Genomic DNA, 20,520 nt, shown 5'->3' with positions numbered 1-20,520 from the left:
CTCTTTAACTTGTTATGATAAAAGCTTTCTCATAATTTAAATAGCTTCCTACATACCTTACTAGAAAAATTTGAAAAACAAACTTTACATTTACCTTTCCGTTTTTAAGCTTTTTGTTGGTTTCTCAGCCATAGACTTTATCAGATATTTGTACCACTTATTCACTACCTCTGGGTCATTTTATATTTTTACGTAATTTTTTTTTTACAGTAAGATTCTTCCAAAGATACCTGCAGACAGGGTAACACAATAACCTTCAACCTGGAGCCTGATGTTTTGTCTAATGATCCCTGGCCATTAAGACAGTTTCATGGTTTAATTGAAGCAAGCTTTTTCTCTGTTGGCACTGAATCTGAAAGCACAGCAACAGTATCCACAGATGGGTTTAATCAGTCTGATACCAGCAGTGGGAAAAAAAAAAAAACTAAAAAAACCCCCCAAAAACCCCAACCAAGTAGTACATAGTATGACCCCAAACCTGATTGCCAGGTCAGATTTCAGTTTCAGTCAGATTTATTTTGTTCTAAAAATTTCAGGGGGTGCCAGGAAGCAAAGGGCCATTGCTACCTCCATAAAAAAAATCCAACCCCCTAAGCTATATCTTGACTTGAAATCATAGCCTCAGCAACATATATGGATTACTTGTTAGTTTTTGCAGAAGCTGTATTACACAGATTAAAAGGTTTTCCTTTCCCAGTAGGCATCCTGGTGGAAGTTTTTTAAGAAAGCACAAGGCACTCAAACCACTGAATGTTTCTGTGTTCGGTCAAGGCTGTATTCTCAGGAATGACAGATGCTTTTTTAAAATGTAGTTTGCTTCCAGTGAGTCATAAGGGTTCAACACTGATCACATTCTACCATAAAACACCATGCCAGAGGAAGTCATTATGCTACAGCCTCCTCAGTCAGATTTAAGATCTATCTCCTTGGAATTCAAGTACAGTGGTAAATAGTTGTTATCCCACCTGAAAGAGCCCAGGGGATTAAGAGATCCATCTTACTTCCAAAACATGGAAACACGGAGCAGTCTTACAGCTGTTTTACTCCTTTCCATAATAAACTACCTGCTGGTGTTTGCCTCACATCAATGTCTTGAGGCAACCCAGATTTAGAGGGTTCCTAGCCTCAACTTATTCTTCAGAGCACTGCAGATATGCTGAAGAAGGAAGACATTTGTCTTGCTAGGTTTTTGAATTTCCTTATTAAAGAAAAATAACCTTTGTAGATTATGGAATGACTTCTTACCAGGAGTGTTTTGAGTCTGACAGTACGTGGGCTGTATCTACAGTGTGCAGTAGCACAGAATCCATCCAGCTGGTCTCCTATTCCAAGCACACAGCATGCTCTCTATAAGCCCTTCACTGTAGGCCCTTAAGATTAAAAAAAATAAAGCTGAGCTGAAAGTCTGCTAGAATCAAAGCACAGGGTAAGAAACTCTGCTCCTTGACTTTTTGAAACATGATGGACAATGTCCCAAACATAAAGCTTCTATACAGGGTGCACCGGTGCATACCCCCAGCTACAGAAAGGACAGCCCCAGGTGGAGGAAGAGGAGATGGTTGTGTAGCTGCACAAATCCTTGCTTGTATAACTCAGTAACAAGTATTAGAACCTACACAGGAGATTGCAGGTGTGGGCACGTGTTCATGAACAGAGGAAGACCTGAAAGGGAAAGAGAGCTACAGCCCTTTCACCCCTTCCCCACCCTCCCCATTTGAGGCTACATGCTGTTCTCTTGCATTCTGATGGCACGGTCAGTGTTAAATGTCCCGGAAGAAAATGTGGATAAGGAGAGGGCAGCTTAATAGCTCCTATCTTTGGCCAAGATTCCTCTCTAAACTCCAGGTTCCAACCCCTCAACTCCACTCATGCAGAACACAGGTGTCCTGGGTCAGTGCAGTGGTGTTTTGGAAGCATGGGGGGCCACAGGGGTGCCTTCTGTGAGAAGCTGCTGTAAGCTGCCCCCATTACAATCCCTTCCCTACCTCTGCCCAAGGCCAAGCTGATATGGGAAGCTGGATAGGCCTCTGTGAGTAACATATTGAAGAAAGGGAAAATTGAACTTAAAAAAATACTTAAAAAGAGATCTGCAAAGCAGAGGAGAGGACGAAGTGAGAGAAAAATGCCTGAGAAAAGACCAGTGACACCAAGGTCAGTGAAGAAGGAGGGGGAAAGGTGTCCCCATGGTGAGATGGCAGCGGTGCCCCTGCAGCCCATGGAGGAGCACAGTGGAGCAGTCCCTGAAGGAACACGGCAGGGTAAATATGGACTTGTAGCCCCTGATGTGTTACAGAGGGCCAGATATGAAGAAGCAGCCTGTGCAGGATGGCAGAGAGGGTCAGATGTGGATCTGCAGCCATGAAGGACCCCGTGCCAGAGGAGGTGACTGCTCCCGGGGCAGCTGTGACTCTGCAGGCAGCCCGGGGCTGGAGCAGTTCCTGAGGGACTGCACCTGTGGGAAGGACTCATGTCGGAGGGGTTCATGAAGGACTCTGCCATGAGAGGGGCCTCGTGTTGGAGCAAGGAAAGAATGCGAGGAGTCCTCTCCCTGAGGAGGAAGGAGCAGCAGAAACAGCGTGTGGGGAACTGACCCTGAACCCCCCCTGCCCCTCCCCTGTGCTCCGAGTGGGAGGCGGGAGGGAAGGGATCCGGGCGTGGGAAGAGGGGAGGGGTGGGGAAGAAGGTATTAAGATCTGGACATGTTTTCTCTTTCTTCTTGTAGATTAAATTAGGGTTTTTTGCTTCCCAAGATCCTTCCCTGTCTGGTTTTTGCCCATTACTGTAACTGGGGAATGCAAACCTCCCTGTCTTTGTCTCAATTAACAAACCTTAAGGTGCATTTTCTCCTCCCTGTCCCGCAGTCGGGGTGGGGGTGAGTGATCAGAGGGCTGGCTGGTACCAACTGGGCCTAAACCCTGACAACAGGTCAGCAAGGGTTTGAGACATAGGGGTAACCTGTCAGATTCCTAAAGAAGATGCCAACTGCTTTGTGTAGGTATGTAAGCTGATTCAGGGGAGTTGTGCAAACCTCATTGCAATGTACCAAGTGTAAGCTCCATGGAAGAAGGACTGTATTTTCACAATGCAAGCTGTGTGGCCCCATGGAAGAGATGTCAGCCCCATACATATCCTTACTATGAGTACTACTGAACAACAAGTAGGATTCAGAAAGTTATAATTCTCCACATTCAATTTACTTTAGTATTTCAACCACATAACATTGTTTTCCCTGGGCTACAGTTTCAAGAGATGGGGCTCTAAGTTAATATCTGACTTCCTTTTTACTTAAGTGCCAAAAAAACCCCCTTGCTTTTCCTAAAAAAACCCAAAACCCCAGCACATCTGGCTCACTGGAGAAGCAGCACCTGCAAAATGCCCGAATCCATTCACGACTTTTACACAAGAGATGGCAATTAATAAGGGTCCAATAGTTTTGTTTTCAATTAATGAGAGGATTAAAAGTTTGGCATATGTTCCATAATATTGATTACTGTATCTTCCACTGCTAACTATATTCAGTAAGAGGCAATAGGAGAAATGGGGAACAGAAAAAAGTTAAGGCTTTAGACAGCTCACCAGGGTATTTGAGATAAAAAATGCTCAAAGCTTCACCTTCCCATAAAATAAGAAGCCAGAAAAAGATCTCAGGTTCACTACTGCACAATATTGGGAGATAGTTCTGAATTTCAAAGCAGCTTAAAGGAGTGTTTAAATGACCTTGTCCCACTTGATCATCGAATTCCTTTCTCCCTGAGGCTCATCTCTTGTCAATACATTATCAGTGCATAGACAGTGGTAAAAACATGTTGTGCAGCAACAGAGTGGAGAGGACAACATGATTAATCATTTGTACAGCACTGCTCACAAGGTTACTTGTTTTCATTATGAATAAGCAAGACAGCCAAGCAACATGTCACTTTTTCAACTCAATCTTAAGCTTGAATGAGAAGTTCTACTTCCAGTGTTGGATGATTTGTCTAAAGTTAGTACCTGGAAGTATTGTGCATCCTTTTCACTATGTTTGGTGTTTCTCACTTTCATGACACAAACCATTTGTGCAAGAATAAGTCTCTCAGACAGGCAGCTCTGGGATTCTCAGCCTGTACACAGTGTGCAGTGGTAACAAACACAGCCCTGAGCATGCCTCAGCACACTGGTTTTCCTCCTAGCTCTGTTTCACACTTCCCAGGCAATAGGCTGTAAAAACCATTTACAGAAAACTGTAAATTTCTCCCCACCCAAGAAGCTGTAAATATCTGAAGGAAAGCAAATAAACAAACATACTATAACCAGTAACATTACCAGAAACCTCAGCTACAGTTACAAAGAACCCAACAAACTTACTCTGAATAAGATGAAAATAACACATGGAAAGGGTGTCCTTAGTAACTATAACATACCTGGAGCTTAACATGACTGAAGAAGTTTAACAAGTCTCCTTCTCTTTGCTTTGTTATTAGAACCTCATACAGTATGTAAGCTGGTGATTTTTCAGAGGACTCACACAGTGGTATAACTGTACGATTCCACTTTACCCTCTAAATCAACTCCTAGGATTCCAGATTCAGATAATTGTTATTTTTTATTAAGCTGATTGACATCCACAGTGCAGCATCTTCTTCCCCTTCCCATGCTCTGCTCTGCCATCACTGTAGCTGACTTCCACCATCACTTCAGTGCAGTTCAGCCAACAGTCACAAAATAACTACTAAACAGTGGGCTGTAACTGCAGGTCTGTAAACACGCACTCCCAGGGTAATGTCACCTCTCCCTTCTCAACTCATGGAAGGCCACAGTGAGCAGAAACTCCCCCTGCTATAGGACAAGCTGTCTGCTGTGATGTGCTTCCCCCTTTAACTGCTTGCTAACCCATGACCAGAGCCCTCCAGTTTTACAGAGGTGAACCTGCTGAGACAGGAATTCCTTACAGCACATCAACCAAAAGACCATTGTCCACATTTCTCCCATTACTTCAATGGCAGGAGGCAAAACCTTCTCTTAATACTGGAAAAGACTCAGCACAGAAGCACAGAATTATAGAACGGTTTGAGTTGCAAGAGACCTTAAAAATCACGTAGTTCCAAGCCTCCTGCATGGGCAGGGACACCTCCCACCAGACCAGGTTGCTCAAAGCCCCATCCAACCTGGCTTTCAACACTACCGGGTTGAGGTAGAAGCATCTACAGCTTCCCTGGGCAACCTGTTCCAGTGTCTCACCACCCTCACACTAAAGACTTTCTTTCTGATGTCTAACCTTAATCTACCCTCTTCCACTTTAAAAACATTCCGCCTTGTCCTATCATTATACACCCTTGTAAGAAGTCCCTCCCCAGCTCTCCTGTAGGCCCCTTGAGGTACTGGAAGGCCACTATGAAGTCTCCCCAGAGCTTTCTCTTCTCCAGGCTGAACAATCCCAATGCCTCATCCTTCCCTCATAGGAGCGGTGCTCCAGCCCTCTCAACATCTTTGTGTCTCTCCTCCAGACTTGTTCCAAGAGCTCCATGTCCTTCCCGTGTTGGGGGCTTCGGAACTGGACACAGTACTCCAGGTGGAGTCTCACAGGAGCGGAGTAGGGGGGCAGAATCACCTCCCTCGACAAGACCTCCACACCGTCACACGCAGCTGGGGGGCAGCTGCCACAGCCGCCCTCGGATACCCACACCTCGCGGAGGGTGGCATCAGCGCAGCCGCATCTCCCTGAGTGACAAGCCTGACTTGTGTCCCCGAGTGACTCTCCGCCAGCCCGCTCAGCCTCCCCCCCACCCGTGGGGCGACACTTCGTCCCCGCCCGGCCATGTCGCGGCCGTCCCATCCCCGGCGGAGGAGCGCGGCGAGGAGACGCGCACCATCCCCGCCACCCGTTCGGTCCCGTGCCGTCCCCGTCGCGCCCCAGCCTCTCACCTCGTCCTCCGCCGCCGTGCACCTTGACCAGCACCTCGGCCCGGCCGCCCGCTCGCAGCTCCCGCCGCAGGTAGAGCCGCCCCGACGCCCTGTCGACCCCCACGGGTGCGGCGCCGGGAGAGGCCAGCTCGAACCAGCCGCCCGACGCCGCCCGGTCGCGGCTCCGCGGGATGGTGAAGACGGTGTCTCCCACCCGTGCCCCAGGGGGCAGCCGGGCCGTGTAGAGCCGGACCCCGGGCCCAGGCCGCCGCTCGGGCGGCGGCACCGACCGCGCCCACCGCCGCCGCCCCGGCTCTCCCGCCGCCCGCCGCCCTCCGCGCACGGCCAGGCGCAGGCACCGCGCGGGGCTGCGCAGGGGCCGGGGTCGCCCGTGGTCGAGAGCCGCGACGCAGAGGCGGAGCCGGCGCAGCCCCAGCAGGGAACCCACGGCCAGCACCTGCCCGCTGCGGGGCACCACGAAGAGCCGGCGGCTGCCTGTGCCTGGCGGCCAGCGGCGGTAGGTGAGACGCGCGTTGGCGCCCTCGTCGCCGTCCGAGGCGCGGAGCCGGGCCACCTCCGTGCCCAGCGGGGCCAGCTCGTCCACCTCCAGCGGTCCCGCCGGCGGCAGGCGAGGCCGGTGGTCGTTGCGGTCCAGGACCCGGACCCGCAGCAGCGCCTCGCGGGGGGTCCGGCCCTCCCGCCGCTGCCGCCCCCGCCGCAGCCGAAGCCCATACTCGGGCTGCGCCTCCCGGTCCAGGGGCTCGGCCGTGCGGAGCAGCAGCAGCCCCCGCCCGCCACCCGCCCGGCGCTGGAGGGAGAAGCGGGAGGCGCCGTCCCCCTCCAGTGCCCACTCCCCGGCCGGCTCTCCGGGGCCTAGCAGCCTTCGCAGCGGCACCAGCAAGCCCCGCACCCGCGTCCCCACTGGGCTGTTCTCGGGCACCTGCCCGGAGAAGCGGAGCAGGCGGGGAGCATCGCCGCGCCCCGGCCCCGCCGCCCCGCAGAGCAGCAGCGGCGGCGGCAGCAGCAGCAGCAGCAGCAGCAGAAGGGGTGGGAGCCGCTCGCAGCCGCCCCACCACGCCCGGACCATCCCGCCGAGCGGAGCGGAACCGAGCAACACTCAGCACCCCGCGGAGCGACTCTGCGCCCCGCTGCCGCCGCGCACACCCACCGCACGTGGGGACCGGCCCGCCCCCGCCGCCACCCCGAGCCGGGGCCAGACCCTGCCTCCGTGGGAGGAGGCGGAGCCCTGTCCTTGGCAAAGCGGACAACTGTTCCCAGCATATTCCGGCTTTTCCCCAGTTCCAGAGGTTTCTCCCCGAGCTTCTCTGCTGCGGGCGCGTAAGGCACCCAGATGCTCCCTCCCGCTCCTCTGCGAGCGAGCCGGATGTAGGAGGTGACTCCGGGGAAAATGGGCAACCTCCCGCTCTCCTGAGCGCGTATGAAAAACTCCAGCCGAGCAAAACCAGCAACGGGTAAAAGAAGCAGAGGAAAAAAATGCTAATGTGAAGGAGAGAGAGCCTTCGAATACCTGAATCATTGAAAATAGTTGTGACCAAGGAGACATAGTTTACTGAAGTCTGGCGTTTCAGGAGTGCGTGTACAGGTTGCTGCTTCTTCAGGGAAGCTGAATTTTTGGCAGAAGGGAAAAGAGCAAAACACAGAATCATAGAATCATAGAATTGGCTGGGCTGGAAGAGACCTCAGAGATCATCAAGTCCAACCCTTGATCCACTACCACTGCAGTGACCAGACCATGGCACTGAGTGCCACATCCAGTCTCTTTTTAAATATCTCCAGGGATGGAGAATCCACTACTTCCCTGGGCAGCCCATTCCAATGCCTGATCACCCTCTCAGTAAAGAAATTCTTTCTAATATCCAACCTAAACTTCCCCCAGCACAACTTAAGATCGTGCCCTCTTGTCTTGCATATCTCAGCATAATATAGTAGCACAAATTATAGCATTTAAAATCTCAGTATCTGAGTGAAATATATTTGAGAAAAGAATAGTGTGAGCTGCTCTTGAGAGCAATCTGAAATGGTCCTTCTGAGTTAGGCAAACAAATACATCAGTCCTGATAAATGAAAAACAATCTGTGTGTGGGAATTGCACCAGTAATAACGTTATCAGTGAAAGCATAAATCCAAGACAGACAGCTCCGATGCCAAAACACTTGCACTGTGAAGGTTGAACAACATTGAACAACAGCTTAGGAATAGCCTTTCAGCAAGCTTCTGCATCCCTCTTGGTCAAACTGTGTCAGTATTTTTTTTCAATTAGACATGCTCCCTCTTTGAGCACAGGTTTGCTAGTTTAGTAGGCAGCTGTCAGCAAACCAGGGGGATGTAACAGTTTTCACTGTAAACTGAAAACATATCTAGGCTGGAAGTGAAGCTTTGCTTAAGAAAGCCAGAAAACATTTCAATTTGTTCGAGTCAAACATAACAGGCAACAGCCAAAGGTGACAAGCAGCTGCTAGATTTGCACCTCTGCCACCTAGCAATTACCAGTTTTAGGGAGAGGTGATCACATAATGCTATTTTAAGCCATCAGCCTTTATTTTTACTCTAGGAAGGTGAAGGGATGAGCCTAAAAACCCAGTATGATGTGAGATTTCAGACTGAGATGACAAAAAGTAACACCAAACCATTTTTAATGAATGGTTTACCAGTAACACCAGGAAAGTAACCATCAAGATCCATCAATGGCAAATGTGCTACAGCAAGCTTTGAGCATGCAGTTTTCACTCTTTATGCCCTATGTAAAACCAAAAACGTAATTCCCTGCCTCACAAAGGCAATTCAGAGAGCTCATTAACTTCTGGCACTTAATGGGCCAGCCAGACCACTCAAACTGTTCAGTTTAGGACAAGTTTAGATCAGTACTGAAGCTCAGCACAAATTACCCTCTTCTGAAATGTCCTTAGGAAAACTCTCAACAAGCAAACAAAACCCTCTGAAAACCAAGTGCTCAATTTTAACCTACACAGCAAGGTGTGCTGCCCCTATTCACACACATGCACTTAGAAATACACAGTTTTGTCTGCAGCTTGTCAAAGCATGAGTTGGATTTTATTCACAGTACTCCCTCACACCTATGAACCCACATATTGCTAACAAGTTGGTTCAGACATCATTTTGGTGATTCAAGTTTAGGTTTCTGCTGCATATCACTCCCACTGTCAGAACTTAGGCTGCACTTTACAGAGCAGAACCAGCAGCGACCTCGCCACCTTGGATACTTGCTCGTGCATCTGTGTTATTTTCAACATCCAGTTGCACAAAACTGTGCAATAAAAAATAATACACACCTGTATATGTGCATATTTGTGGAGCCTGCTGTTTAATGAGATGCAAAAATATTTGAGGTGTGTTTGACTGATTACCAGCTCTAAAATGATGTGAAATATTGCTCTTACTGGTGTCAGGCTGTTATATATGCATTAAATACCTGTTTTGAAATTTTAACTTATTTATAATGTTTGGACATTTTTTTTGAGCTGTAGCAAAAGGAGCAAACAGCATTATTTGGTTGGAAATATGAAAGTATTGATGAGAAGGTGGAATGTCTCAGTCTTCTCAATGAAAACAATTTTTCTTCTGGAATTGAGGGATAGGGGTAGGACAGGAGTTCCAGTTCAGCTGACAAGATTGGAGAAGTCAAAGCACAGGCTTGGGTTTGGGTCTCTTAAGGGGCAGTGGGTGATACTCTACCTAGTAACTACTTCAAAAACCAGGAAAAAACTTCTCCACTATTCACAGTTGACTCTGCATGCTCATCAGGGATCAAGAGAAAGCTAAACAGGTTTAGGAATGGTAAGCATTTCTCAGAAGCTGTATGATCTATACATGTCTATGTCCAGTACAGAAATGCTGCCTTAAGGCTGACCATCCCAGAGTAACCTCATTTCCTTCTCAGGACAGACACAGCCAAGAAAATGGTACAGCTCTTTCCATGCATCCATCTTTTCCAGAGGAACTTGACTCTTCCAGTGAAACTGAAGCAGAAACCACAGAGATTGGTACAGCCTCAATCCAAGAGGTGACCTGAGTAAGAACAGTGGGGATGTCCTTGGCTCTGACAAGAAACACCATGGAGAAGGAATAAATATTTATTTATTAATAAAGCTTCTTAGATATCTTCAGAACATTGTCAGTTTCTATGGCCAAAGGATTACAGTGAAATGTATTCTTAGGATTCGCCCCAACAAACTTTATCTGGAGAATTGAGGACTGTGAACTGCAGCCATGAAATCTAAGAACTCCTTTTCATTCTGAAGCCAAACCACCAGCAAGCCCAACAGTTTTCCTTTGGCCCTCTCTTGAATCTGGGCCAAGTCACTAGAATACAACCAACAGTTCAGATTACAGCTCAGATCTTCATAAATCATGCAAAAATGTATGGGGAGGGGGAGGGGAATCAGTTTAAAAAAACAATCAAAAAAACCCAACAAAAAAACCATTAGCATTTATCCATGTGTTAATAATGCAGAAATAGATGTAAATTACATCTGTGGGCATTTGAGAAATAAGTTTTCATGGTGAAACAAAACTAAGACTTTATTTTAATGTACTTTTCTAGAATTCATAAACAAGCCAATCACTCCTGTAGCAATGATTCTGTACCCAGAGCTGAAGTTAGATCAGCCAAGGGAACCAACCACCCTTGCTCTTGCAGGCATCCCATGATCACTCCAGGGAGATCACAGCTTCAAAGCCCCGGGTCCCAGAAAGCCTTTGACACCGTCCCCCATAGCATTCTCCTGAAAAAGCTGTCAGCCCACAGCTTGGACAGGAGCACCCTGTGCTGGGTTAGGAACTGGCTGGAGGGCCGGGCCCAGAGAGTGGTGGTGAACGGGGCTGCATCCAGTTGGCGGCCGGTCACCAGTGGTGTCCCCCAGGGATCAGTATTGGGCCCAGTTCTGTTTAATATCTTTATCGACGACTTAGACGAAGGGATTGAGTCCATCATCAGCAAATTCGCAGATGACACCAAGCTGGGAGGAAGTGTGGACCAACTCGAAGGCAGGAGGGCTCTGCAGAGGGACCTGGACAGACTAGAGAGCTGGGCCAATTCCAACGGGATGAGGTTCAACAAGGCCAAGTGCCGGGTCCTGCACTTTGGCCACAACAACCCCATGCAGCGCTACAGGCTGGGCACAGAGTGGCTGGAGAGCAGCCAGGCAGAAAGGGACCTGGGAGTCTGCATTGACAAGAAACTGAACATGAGCCAGCAGTGTGCCCAGGCGGCCAAGAAGGCCAATGGCATCCTGGCCTGTATCAGGAACAGTGTGGCCAGCAGGTCCAGGGAGGTGATTCTTCCCCTGTACTCAGCACTGGTTAGGCCACACCTCGAGTACTGTGTCCAGTTCTGGGCCCCTCAGTTTAAGAAGGATGTAGAGGTCCTGGAACAGGTCCAAAGGAGGGCAACCAGGCTGGTGAAGGGACTCGAGCACAGGCCCTATGAGGAGAGGCTGAGGGAGCTGGGGCTGTTCAGCCTGAAGAAGAGGTGGCTCAGGGGAGACCTCATTGCTGTCTACAACTACCTGAAAGGAGGCTGTAGCCGGGTGGGAACTGGACTCTTTTCACAGACGACCTTCAACAAGACAAGAGGACACAGTCTTAAGTTGTGCCAGGGGAGGTTTAGGTTAGATATTAGAAAGAATTTCTTCACGGAGAGGGTGATTAGGCTATGGAATGGACTGCCTGGTGAGGTGGTAGATTCTCCGTCCCTGGAGACATTTAAAAAAAGACTGGATGTGGCACTCAGTGCCATGGTCTAGCAACTGCTGCGCTGGGTCAAGGGTTGGACTTGATGATCTCTGAGGTCCCTTCCAACCCGGCTAATTCTATGATTCTATGAACACAGGGACACACAGTGAAAAGAAGGTGGCTGCTCTCTTGCTTGTCCTTTATCAAACTTTCTTCAGGTGGGAGAATGGCTTAGGGCATCTTTTTATATTCTCCCTTGCCTTACACAACTGCTGGTATTTATTGCAACAGTGTAAAAATAAAAACCAAACCCCATGTTGCTGTTTTTCTACAACAAGGCAGTAAAGTGCCACCTGAGTCAAGGATGGACAGCAGACATACCAGCCAACACTTTGAAAAAAGAACTTCAAGGCCCAAAATTCTGAAGGTAAATGAATATATTGGTGGTGTGTTATAACCTACTGAATGGTTCTGAAATACTCTACATTGCTTTGCGTTTATTTATTTTATGTATGCAAATTAATTTATGAGATGTCTGTCTACGTCTTATAGACAAAAGTATCATGTTTGTCACCCAAGCAATCTGAAAGCATAGAGGAATTTAAATATGCTAATGGAGGTCACAACAAAAATTGGGAAACTAGGTCCTAGAAACCAATTGCAGAGCTCCTGTTTAGGGGTACTATTTAGAGATACATGCATGCATATAATACAGATACATATTTTTATACACACCAATTTACATACATATAAAAATTATATATAACAGAATATTCTGTATCTCACAGATGTGAAACCATGTTCTCAGTTTTGGATAAAGACATGGAAGAGTACAGAAATCCTAACATATCTTTTGGTGTCTGGAAGCTCCATGCCCTTTGCAGCTAAGCAATCACAAAGCCTGTGTGCATCATGGATAAACCTGAATGCTCCAACATCATTACATTGAGCCTTTTTAAAATTAAGCTTGTTTCCTAACTTGTAAAAAAGGAAGCAGTCAGATGAATTGTTCAACCCCATAAAGAATTCAAGATGTAAATATGTATTTTTTAGGTGCTGTACCATTTATTTTTGGAGAAGCAGTTTATAAGGTTTTTTTATCATCTTTAAAATTTAACTAAAATAATGAAAAGGTTTTAATATCGTTAAATGGGAAATTATTACAAAGTAGTATGCATTCAAAGATTTCACTCCTGCTAATAGTAGCTCACAAAATGACAGAAGGCTTCAATATATGTAATTATGATGTGTAAAAATTCAAGACAGATGATACATTAGTTGATTAAAAAAATAACCATCAGTAAGCATTTGATGTTGCATTGCAATTTATTTCCAGGTGACATGAGTGCTGCAGAAGGATCTTAAGGGTGAAAGTCAGAGTTGATTAATTCCATATGAACTGTCCCATATTTTGCCCCTTATCCTCACATCAGTGTGTCCCAACAGGTAGTCACAGTCGGCATGATGGATGGATCCAGTCTGAGCAGGCTGCTGATCCTCAAGAGCTCTCAGAGTATTTATGTTGCCCTGTCAAGACAAACAGGGGAGCTATGCTGCACAGCTTTCACTTGACTGGAAATTGCATTTGCAAATAATACATCAGAATATAAAAATCCTTTTGTTACTGCAACTTCGGAAGGAGGTTAATTCATTACGACCTACATGGGGTTTTTTTTGTGAAAGGGTAGCAGACCTCAAATAAAGCATAAAGCAGTTTGTGTCCCAAAAAATCCATACGTTATGGACTGGGCTTTTATTACGATTTTATTATTTTTTTCACAGAAAAAGTTTGTCACAAGAGAAAAATATTTACTATGTATACATTGTTTTGATAAAAAAAATCTGTCCAAGACAATAAACAGGATAAAAGGAATCAGATTCCTTAGATTTGTTATTAAATACCTGCACATAGATATGCCCATACGCCATACACAGTACTGCTAAATGTCACTGTTAACAAGTAAAGCACCACCAACAATTCTTCTGCATTACAGAAGTAACAAAATTTGAAACCTTGAGAGGCATTAAACACCCACTTCTTTTCCATCAAATAAATAAGTAACCTTAAACATCACTTAAAAAGCAGAATGACATACATTTAACTGCATGGAAGTGGAAAACTTTGCCAGATTAATTACACATTTAGCCATCTGGTTGAGGTACCAAACAATTCAGAAACACCTTTAGGCATCACTAGCTCTGCATTTGGTGTAGTAAGAGTGCAGTAGCTGATATTTTCTTTTAGCTGTATTGAAGACGTAGACATGATTACTAAAATAAACCACTCTGCATGTTTTGCTTTTCACTTCACCCCCCCCAAGTTTAGTTTTAAAGAGTGTACTAAAGGCATGGTTATACTGGTTTATGTTGAGGTATTATTTCACATTCAATATTGCTTATGCTGGAATACACTCAGCTTTTCTTTCATCTCTAATACCACAGCACTCTAAAGTCCACCACCTGACTGTCAATTTTTAGGAGATGTATAGATTCAACCACTATTAGTGATAACAGAATTTACTACATCTCCAAATCACAGAACAGACATCTCTAAATGCAAAAATGACACACACACACACACACACACACACACACACAAACAGCCTACACTTCTTCTTCTTAGATTTTTGGTTAAAAGACAGGTTATACACAGTTAACAACAGAAGAAGTGCTTCAAAGGCAGCCTACAGTCCTTACCACTTTATCTCCCAGCTTCTCTTCACATGGGAATTGCATGGGAAATCTGATGAAGGGTCACAAGATTTGGACATCTGCAGATGACTTAGTTAAAATAAGGTGGTAACAACAAGGTTTAGTCCTGAAGCTCCTACTTTTCAGTAAACAGTAATGCCAACAGAGCAAATCTTCAGAATCTTCAATGCCTCTTAAACCTTTTGGCCCTCCAGTTCGGGTATCTCCTCCTTGCCCCCACAATGGAAATAGTATTTAAAATTGTATTATACTGTGCTGTATTGTATTTCTATTACATGGAAAGGAATTGAACAAGTATTTTGCTGTGAATAAAACCTGATGTTCTGAAATGCCTTTGCTTAATTAGTCTCAAAGGTCTCCTAGAAAATCAAAGTGAATTCCAGTATGTGATAACTCAGAAAGAGGATTTTTTTCAAGATTAAGATGAAACTGTACATGTCAGTTTAGCTGTGGACATAAACTTTAATCCACAAGTCTAACGCTAACAAGTAAGTGCTGGAAAATACCACACACCATTTATACTTTCAAGATAATTTTTTTGCAGTTACTAAGATGAAGCATATCAGAAATGGGAAATGTGAAGGAGGAAATAAGCTAGCAAATAGCAACTGAAATGCCTATGCAAATTCTCTTTCTTCCCAGTGAGCAGCTGTTAGATGGCTGGCACACATCCCACCTGCCCCACACAGCATCCTGGGAGGCTGGGGTGTTAAGACAAAATGGAAGTTCTAGAAATTAGAAGGACAGGAATTTGACAAACCAAATTTTCACAAGAAGAAACACAAACTCAGTTTTTTGTTTGTTTAATAAAAGCTTGCAAGGCACATGTTTCAACTGAATTGCAACATCTACAGCAAAACACATTAAAATTTGCAAACTGTTCCCCCAGTGCTTGGAGTTAAACCTGTGACCTGGCTGAAAACCACCCTAGAGTTGTGTCTACAAGTCTGATGTGAGTATGCCCTATTGCTGTCCTTCTCAGGGGCATCATAAACTTAGCTTCTTTTTCACAGAAGGTGGGTATTTGAATAGACAATAATATTTTTGTTTATCCACAACTGGATAAGAAATTCAAGCTTGAAATTTCCTTTGTAAGATATGATTCTTCCAGTCACTCGTTTAAAAAAATTATGCCTTTTTACTGGAAGAATGGCAACGCTTCTCCCACATAAAAGGCTCCTTCTATTACTTAAGGCTGCTGTGCCAGTGGTGCTGCAATACAATTTTTTCTAATATAAAAAGCAAGGTAAAAATTTTAAGTGATTCTCCTACAGCAGAATCAATTGAAGTATCAAGAATACATCTTAAAAACTATGACAAGACTAACACTAACTATGTCACAGTTCAAATAAAGTCCAACACGTTCATTTACACACTTGTAAAGGCCAACCTGCTACAAGGTAAGTTTTCTTCAGTTGTATGGATGGCCTCGTTTGGATTTCCCTTCAACACTCTACATGTAAGAACTCAGACTACGTTCTGTGTGGTAACACACACACAGTGTTGTGGTGTGTCACAACAGGCAATCAGGGACAGCCAAATATTGCATCTTGGTGTGGCAGGCTAAGGCATGAAGCCACAAGCTGTGCGACATCACCCACCCAAGTGCAGTTGTAACCCTGAAGTTCACTCCCTGGAATGCTTTATTGCTGTTCTGAAATGGTAAGCATCAGTGATTAACTTCAGGTGAGTAAATGACTGACACAAAGACATGTAATTCATGATTAAAACAAACTTAAATTGAATAGGGAACTTCAAGCTTACTTCCAAATATTACAACTACATCCATTCTAGCACGTACAGAGAAGGTTTCTGCAGGCCTGTCATATCTCAAGTTACTACACTAACTTCTGCTGTTATATGGTAATTGAAAAGTCTGGAACAGTCCAGTGTAGTAAAGTATATGCACTTGTGCATAAGCAAATAAATGGAGACTGCATTTGGCCAGAAACACACATACTACCCACAACATAATGACTGTATCCCCCAAAAGGACACTTACTTTTAATTTGTAACTCAGTTATGGTGATAAATGTTTCTCTCAATCACACCTAGTATAAATGGATTTATCTGAGCACTGCTTTCAAATAAAATACATAATTTAGAAATTTATCAAGACTCATAGGCCTAAAAATATAACTGAAAGTATAAAACAAATTACAGACATGTTGACTTATACAGCAATAAAGCTTTTTTTCTTTTAAATCGCTCCAACAGTGATAACAGGTTTTAAAAAAATCTCAGCCCTACATAATAGTATAAAGTAAGCAAATGTATCTGCATAGAGCAGATAGGAATTGTGCATATACACCAATGTGCTGCAGTTCCTAATCTTGGAGTTAAAATCTCTGATTTTGGATTTTATCAGCATGTGTGGTAAGGACGATTTTGCAGCTTTTATTTGTAGAATGCTTTGTAGATTTTTCAGTTAAAGGTTCATCCCATTACACCAGATCCTTCATAAAAGAAGGATATCTGGGCTCCAAAGAATCAGTCCCACATGTCTGATAGACTGGTCTCTGGAATCCATAACTACAGGTAACTCCTGATGGGTAAATAACTTCCACAACTTAAGTCCTGGCTTTTTGTCTATCTGTAACCGTTACCTTTTATTGGCTTTTCCATTCACAACACCAGGATTAAGCCCCGAGTTGGAATTAAATCATCATTCACTCTCTTGAAAGTAAACCAGCCAGCAACAAGCAGGATGAACAGATAAACTGCTAAGAAATACAGGTGTAGAGGCAAAAGGAGCCATATAAGGAAGACAAATTTTAGAAGGTAGCAAGATTGCAGGGCACTTTGCTAAATTTTCAAGGATTTCAGTGTAGTTGCACAGCTGGTATAAAAATAGCTGTGAACAGATGTATCATTATTTATTAATGGTGGTGATTATAGTGTTTTAGTTATGGCACTGTCTTAATATAACTATAAGATGAATTACATGACTATGACTTATCCCTCCCCCCCACACACACACAGCAGCACACACACAGAGGGTGAAACAAAAGTGCAGAAAGTCTCAATAGCAAACCTTGTTGTCCTGCTACACTTGTCTAAAGCCAAGTATTGCATTCTGGTGTATACTGGCCTGTTCTGATGGCTGCTGAGACACACATATGCAGACACACATACATATATAAGCATGGAAAAAATCCTGAAGACAAGTTCTTTCCAAACTGAAGATCTGGCTTTGTCAACTCCTTCTGCTGGGTCTAAGCACTTCCATCACCATGTCTCCAACAACATAAAGATCAGTGCTTTAATCTAGGTAAGCATTTAAATAAAATCTTCCTAATTGATTTATGTAAACACTATAGCTACACATAGGATGTATGAATGTGTTTGATAAACACAGAAATGTTTACAGCGGAAGACAGGAAGAATTAAAACAACAACAACAAAACACTAAAACCCCCCAAACACTTACTTGAAAAGAGGCAGGATACCAATTGCTTTCTTGCCAGAAAAGAAAAGCTCTATGACTTAAACGAGCTCCTTAAATAATTTTTGTGCATTTACTGAAGTCTACCCACATCAGCTCTCTAACACTAGCGTTAGAAATCTCATTTACATGAAGATTAAGATGATTTATAATGGGAAAAAAGATGCAAAAACGTGGAAGACTGTCATACTTTGTAAAGGCTGTAAAGCTGACGTATTTTCCTGTTTCCTTCAAGGATAGTATCTGTGTATGTTGATCTGTAGTTCAAAGAATTCCAGTTTGTTAAAATAATGTTGTCAATACACTGCACGTGTGCACATGTATCTGCATAAAAAAAACTTCCTTAATAAAAAGGAAATTTTGCAACTGAATTTCATTCACAATCAATCCTCCAAAAGAAGTTCCCACGCTTTTTCATGACTGGAAGGATATCACAGTGTTGATTCTATATACGAAGTAGGATCTATTCCAGTACACCCGAGTAAAATAATTCACATATGGAGAATAGTTCATCTTGATTTCATGACAGAATCGTCCATATTTTGAGTAGGCGTAACTGTCACCTTCCTCACAAACCACCTGTCAGGATAAAATAAGTTCTAATTAAAATACTGAAGATAAGTGCTTACAAAACATAACTCTGTACATTTGATTCACTTCCATATTCTGCAAACTTCATTGATGAGAGACATTCCATTTCCATACTGTATGGTTCCAATAAACTGAAAATCTATTCCTCTATAGCTTGTTCAACCATCTAAAACAGCCCTGGTGAATTAATACCTTTGTGATCATAGCAGACATTAAAAGCACTGGAATTACTAATTAAAATGGGAGTGGAAATGATCCACATGCCCCAATTACCCAGTACTTCACACCTGACCTGCACATAGCACTTACCACTTATCTAGGGAAGGAAATGCTCAATAGCACTTTCCAGGCCGAGAAAGTTTGACATACTTCATAAAGACTGAATACACACATCTGTACCCCCCTATAAATTCCTGCCAGAAAACATCAGTCTTGCCCTATCAATAATATGCTCTCAGACACTGTCAGAAACAAATTACCAGGCTGGGATTATAGGAGAAAGTCCAATGTAGAAAGCAGTACTTATCTCCCAAAACACAGCAGTTTGGATAATGTATCTATAGACCTGTCAACAGCATAACAGCCTGCCCACTATTTCACTTACTTTAGGAATAAGTGAATTCTGCAGTCTCCACCTACATATGCACTAGCATCCACTGGTTTGGAAAGTCATGACAGTTTTTCAATATGACTGAAATTTTTTTTTTTTAGCAAGCAAACTGACAGTTTTGTTTCAAAGCTTCATGAGACAACATACTATATAAACTTTCAAAACCAAACCATGTCAAATTTCTGAAAAAGATACTTCACTCCTATTGGCCATTCCAATATTTGTCTACAACTAGCATTTTTAGGATCCAACCCAGTAGAGACTCAGCTGCAAACAGGAAACACACGTTGTGTTTATTATTAGCCAACAACTTTTCTTTTAAAAACACTGAACACTCAATATTGTCTATATTTTGGCTACATTTGAGTGTATACACCAGTTGTTTTTTTACAGATTTCTGTTAAGGACATTCAGCAGGACAGACTTAAACTGGAACTCTGATTATGAACCTTTTCCCATTAATCTTTTCACTAGAAATACGATAACCTTTGCCACTTCTGCATTCAGATTGCCAGGATCTGAATTACACAAAAATAGCTAATAATTGGTTTTGTGTACTGACAGTGCTGTGTGTGACATTTATCAAGGACAGGTTCCTTGCACTGGATACTGTCTTCTGATGTTTTTTCTCCCCTTTGATTGAAATTATCACCATAGCTGCTCTAAAAAGTACTCAGGAAGTGTTCCTTAGGATAAACTGCTGAATAACCAGGTGTTAGGAATTACAGTAGAAACTCATTCTGATATATGAATCTAACAAAACCTTAAAAACCTGACAGTAAAACCGTGCTTCTGAAGTTAGGAGGAGATTAGGATTACATATGAGAGAACAGCATGCAGGAAGCATGGAGATGAGAGATATAGGGTTAGGAAGGAATGGAATAGTGAAATTGTGGTTAATTGTTCCAGCTGACATTCTATGCATGAAAAGAGAACAGAAACTTACTAATGCAAAAAGAGATCTGAGAAGAAACTGAGAAGACAACTGAGAGACAACATGTGCATGGAGGTCATTCATACACAGTTATGGTATAGTATCTTTGTTACAACATGCAATAATCATGGCATACATTATTTTAGCAGCAAGGTAAAGAAAGAAAAAGGATAGATGTCAGCAATGGTAAGGAAGTTAATAGAAAAACAGAGATAACATCCTCCATGGAGAAACTGGCCAGGAAACCTACAAGTTAAAATGACACCCTGTTGTAGATTCCTGGGAAAATCACAGAGCAACCCCAGAAAAACTTAACATCCCTATAATTATTCCCCCAAATCAAAGAAACTACAGTAATGAAATGCTCACATTACAAAGTTTTTTTTTTAAATGTGCATCATCAAAAATAGGGGTTATGAAATACCTAAAACAGATGAACAACTTGGAGTTTTCACCAAGAATGGAATGTAAGATTATATACAAGAAACACACGTACTTTCCCCATTAATATAAAATAAAAGCAAGCATTCAAACCAAGGATTAACTTGGTATAGTTCATACATAACAGATGGCAGTGTCCTTACTTAAGTTCTTAGTAAGGAAAGCAACTAAATGAAGGTAACTTGTGATTGCTTA

At 43.7% G+C, this 20,520-nt stretch overlaps 2 protein-coding genes across 2 annotated transcripts in view; both read right to left on the bottom strand.

The window, feature by feature from the left end:
- LOC103536315 (neural-cadherin) overlaps positions 1-5,976 on the bottom strand; it is a 52,038-nt gene extending 46,062 nt beyond the window's left edge. Inside the window, exon 1 of the mRNA XM_030445858.1 lies at positions 5,902-5,976. The gene's annotated coding sequence lies outside the window, so the exon portion shown is untranslated. The remainder of the gene's footprint in view (positions 1-5,901) is intronic.
- Positions 5,977-13,400: 7,424 nt separating this feature from the next.
- The window catches only part of DPY19L4 (dpy-19 like 4), a 33,494-nt gene continuing 26,374 nt past the window's right edge, over positions 13,401-20,520 (bottom strand). The window contains exon 19 of the mRNA XM_030446010.1: positions 13,401-18,328. Within this exon, the coding sequence (XP_030301870.1) occupies positions 18,164-18,328 (165 nt within the window). The 3' untranslated portion in view covers positions 13,401-18,163. The remainder of the gene's footprint in view (positions 18,329-20,520) is intronic.

This window comes from Calypte anna, chromosome 2, assembly GCF_003957555.1.
Source record: "Calypte anna isolate BGI_N300 chromosome 2, bCalAnn1_v1.p, whole genome shotgun sequence".
Taxonomy (NCBI): Eukaryota; Metazoa; Chordata; class Aves; order Apodiformes; family Trochilidae; genus Calypte; species Calypte anna.
Note: the sequence above shows the minus strand (reverse complement) of the source record. Positions and strands in the feature narration are given on the sequence as shown.